The sequence below is a fragment of the Gracilinanus agilis genome, unplaced genomic scaffold (genome assembly GCF_016433145.1).
Source record: "Gracilinanus agilis isolate LMUSP501 unplaced genomic scaffold, AgileGrace unplaced_scaffold27103, whole genome shotgun sequence".
In the NCBI taxonomy this organism is placed as follows: Eukaryota; Metazoa; Chordata; class Mammalia; order Didelphimorphia; family Didelphidae; genus Gracilinanus; species Gracilinanus agilis.
This window is the reverse complement of record NW_025359251.1, coordinates 1-3221: the sequence shown is the minus strand read 5'-3', so window position 1 is coordinate 3221 and position 3221 is coordinate 1. Positions and strand designations below refer to the sequence as shown.

The 3221-nt window shown below is 70.3% G+C and overlaps 1 protein-coding gene across 1 annotated transcript; it reads right to left on the bottom strand.

Annotated features, from left to right (window-relative positions):
• Nucleotides 1–397: 397 nt before the first annotated feature.
• LOC123254635 (thioredoxin reductase 1, cytoplasmic-like) lies at nucleotides 398–3103 on the bottom strand (the record flags this gene model as incomplete). Its single annotated transcript, XM_044683613.1, has 5 exons — nucleotides 398–757; nucleotides 1054–1116; nucleotides 1606–1684; nucleotides 2555–2629; nucleotides 2959–3103. Coding segments are annotated over 5 exons (722 nt in total), but the record flags the coding sequence as incomplete, so codon positions are not given.
• Between the last annotated feature and the right edge of the window lie 118 nt (nucleotides 3104–3221).

Here is a 3221-nt window from a genome sequence, read left to right as displayed (position 1 = left end):
TGACGGGCCAGAAGAACCCGCGGTCTCTGGTAGCTGCCCGGCACGGGGGCCAAGTGACAGGGTGAGTCTGGGCTGCCCAGGAGATGAGCTCGGAGAGATCCACAGACAGACATGGGGATCCCCCGCACAGCAGAGATACTTGAACCCATCAGGGCTGGGGAGAGAAGAGAAGGGGTCTGGCCCTACGGAACCCCCACGGGACAGAGGATGAGGAGGCTCAAGCAGTGGAGGGAGGAGGGATGGTTGGCTGGACAGCAGAGAGGCTGGGAAGGATGAGGAAGGAGAAAAGGCCAGGAGGAGGCCCCGGGCGGTGAGGGGCAGGAAGACAAGGGGCAGCCCCGTGAACAGGCCGGGGGCAGTGCTGAGGCCGGGAAGGACGGAGTGTGCCGGAGAGGGTCTACAGGGCGAGTGCGGAGGGCCAGGGGAAGCGGAGATGCCCAAGGATGGAGCCACGAGCAGCGGCCACGTGCCCCAGGGCTGTCGGCGGGAGGTCCAAGGAGGCCGCCTGAGGCTTCTTTACCAAGGAGAGCCGGGGAGGCAGAGGGTGCCCCATCGCCAGAGGGCTCCAGGCCAACGCCGGACACCTGGCTGGCGGATATGTATGGGTGGGAGTCTCCCAGGGTCTGGCCTGGACCACCTGGGCCCTGAGCCGAAGGAGGGAGGCCGCCTTGGAGCACGGGCTCGGGGACTCCTTGGCACAGGCCGGGGCACGGCGGGGAGCTGCCACGGAGGCGTCTGCCCCCAGCCTGGAGCTTTGCTGGGACCCCCCAGGTCAGCTTCAGAGGCTGGACTTTCCCAGAGACACGGACAGTGAGGGGAGCGGCAGGGAGAGGCCGGGCCTCGTCAGGAGGATCCCACTGGTGCCATGGAGGCCAGCCTCAGACGCCGGCTGTCCCTCGGCCCTGCCGGCCTCCGCCGTCCTCGCCAAGAGAAGCCCACACGGGGCCGCCGAGCGTCAGATGGGCCTCGAACGCCTGAGCGTGGAGGCCCGCCGCGTCCTCGCCTCCCCCCCAGCCCCACCCTGGAGCCACAGGGAGGGCCCAAAGGACTTACATCATCGGGGTACCTGGGCCTCCCTCCGGTGGCGATGACGATGTGCTCGGCCGTAAAGACCATCTGCGAACCGAACGAGAGCCTGTGTGAGCAGCGACGAGCCCGCGGCCCCCCGGCCTCCCCCCCCACCCCGGGCCCCCCAACAACAGCCTCCAACGAGACGCGGCCGGGCGGGCGGCCCTCAGAGGCCTGGTCTGGGAGGCAGGAAGCCCCGAGGCCCAATCTGGCCGCTGCCTCTGCTGGCCTCAGTTTCCTCCTCTGTGAAAGGCAGGGCTGGACCCAATGACTTCTGAGGTGGCGTCCGGCTCGCCTCCCGCCCCGGGGCCCTCAGGGGAGTCCATTCCTCTGGGGGGGACAGGCCGGACCCAACAAGCCCCGGGCCTTCCTAGGGACTCGGGCCCCAGCGTGGCTCTCCGCAGCCTGGCCTTCAAGGGCTGGAGGCTGGAGGCTCAGGGAGCGGCCTAGAGAGGCCTGGAGACCCCGGAGTGGCCTAGGGAGGCCCGGAGACCCCGGAGCGAGCCCCCCTCCCCGCACTCTGCCGCCAGGACTCACCTCCTTCCCTGCTTTGGTCACGCCTCGCACCGTGTGCTTGTCCAGGAAGCTGCCCTGGACGTTCATGTATTTGACTTTCCTGAAAAACAAGAGCGAGACGTTCAGCCGCCTGACCAGAAGGGGGCGATGCAGGGGCGGCGGGGGCGGGCGGCCAGCCCGGGGAAGGAGGCCCCAGGAGGGGCGCTTCAGCCTGTCTCCTCCTGACGGCTGTCTTGGCTGCTGCTCCGGCCCAGAGAGGGAAGCCGGACCTCCTCCTGCAGGGAGGCTCCGGGATGGGCGTCCGGGCCAGGGAGGTCCTGCCTCACACTCTTCCTGGCGGGGTGACCCTGGGCCAGTCACTGGAGCTGTCTGGCCCCTCTGGCTCTTCTGCCTGGAACAGCGCTCAGGCTCGAGTCTCAGACGGGCTCCCCGCAGTGGACGGTCACTGCGTTCCCACAAGCTCGGCCACCCCCCATGGCTCCTCGGCATGGCCCTGGGGGTGCTGGGGGTGCTGTGGGGTCCTGGGGGTGCTGTGGGGTCCTGGGGGTGCTGTGGGGTCCTGGGGGTGCTGTCCTTCTAAACGGGGCAGGGCGAGTGGCTGGAGCCCTGGGGGTGGCCCGTCCGGTCCCTGCAGCCCTCTGGAGCCAGACAAGTCCCCGGATCGCCGGGCCTTGGGCTTCCCCCCAAATGGGCCCAATCGCGCCTCCTCTGCCTCTGCTCAGGGACGACCCCACCCCCACCCCCGGGACCTCCGTCTGACAAGACCCAGGAAGCCGCCTGAGGCTGGTGCGCAGGACGCCTGGGAGCCGAGTTCAGGTTCTGCCAACTCCCCGGGGGACCTTGGCCAAGGCACTCGTCTGCCAGCCCCCAGCTCCAGGGGCCTTCGCTGCCCAGGTGCCCGGTGTCTGTCCTCGCCTCCCAGCCCGGCGTGGGGCTGGCGCGGGGGCAGGAGGGGCTCGGGCCCACCTACCGTTCTTGCAGCTGTACACGGTGGCCCCAGTTCAAGGACTTGATGTGGTTCTGAATCGCTTCGGCCATCTGACTCCTGTCGGGGAGGGAGGGGGCCGGTCAGGCCCAGCAGCGGCCAAGAAGCCCCATTTATTAGGCGCCTGCTGTGTGCGCAGCCCCAGGCACCAAGCCAGGCCCCTCGGCAGACCCGGCTTCCTCTCCGGGAAAGAGGGCCGGCGGCCGGCAGGGGAGCGAGGCGGGCACCCGGGGAGGGGCTGTGCCCGGCAGCCCCCTCGGCCTCCCGCCTTGTGAGCCTCCCCCGGGCCGGGCAGACGTGCAGGGAAGCCGCCCTCCCCCGGGCGAAGGCCCGTCCCGAAGGCCCGGCGAGGAGGCCAGGCCGGGGCCGGCGGCCGGGCAGGCTCTTACCAGTCGTGCTCCCTCAGCGGCGGCGTGTCCCAGCCGTAATGGCGGGCATCCCCGATGGCGCCTCCCAGGAGAGCGGCGTGATGCATGAGCTTCTTGGGGATGCAGCCCACGTTCACGCAGGTGCCCCCCAGCCCCCAGCTCGTGCCTGAAACGCGAAGCACGAGCCCCCTCAGGGTGCCGCCCCGACGGGGAAGGGCAGCAGCCGAGGGGCTCTGGGGGAAGTCGGGCCGGGCCGGAGGAGGACCAGGCCCTGCCCTGGGGCC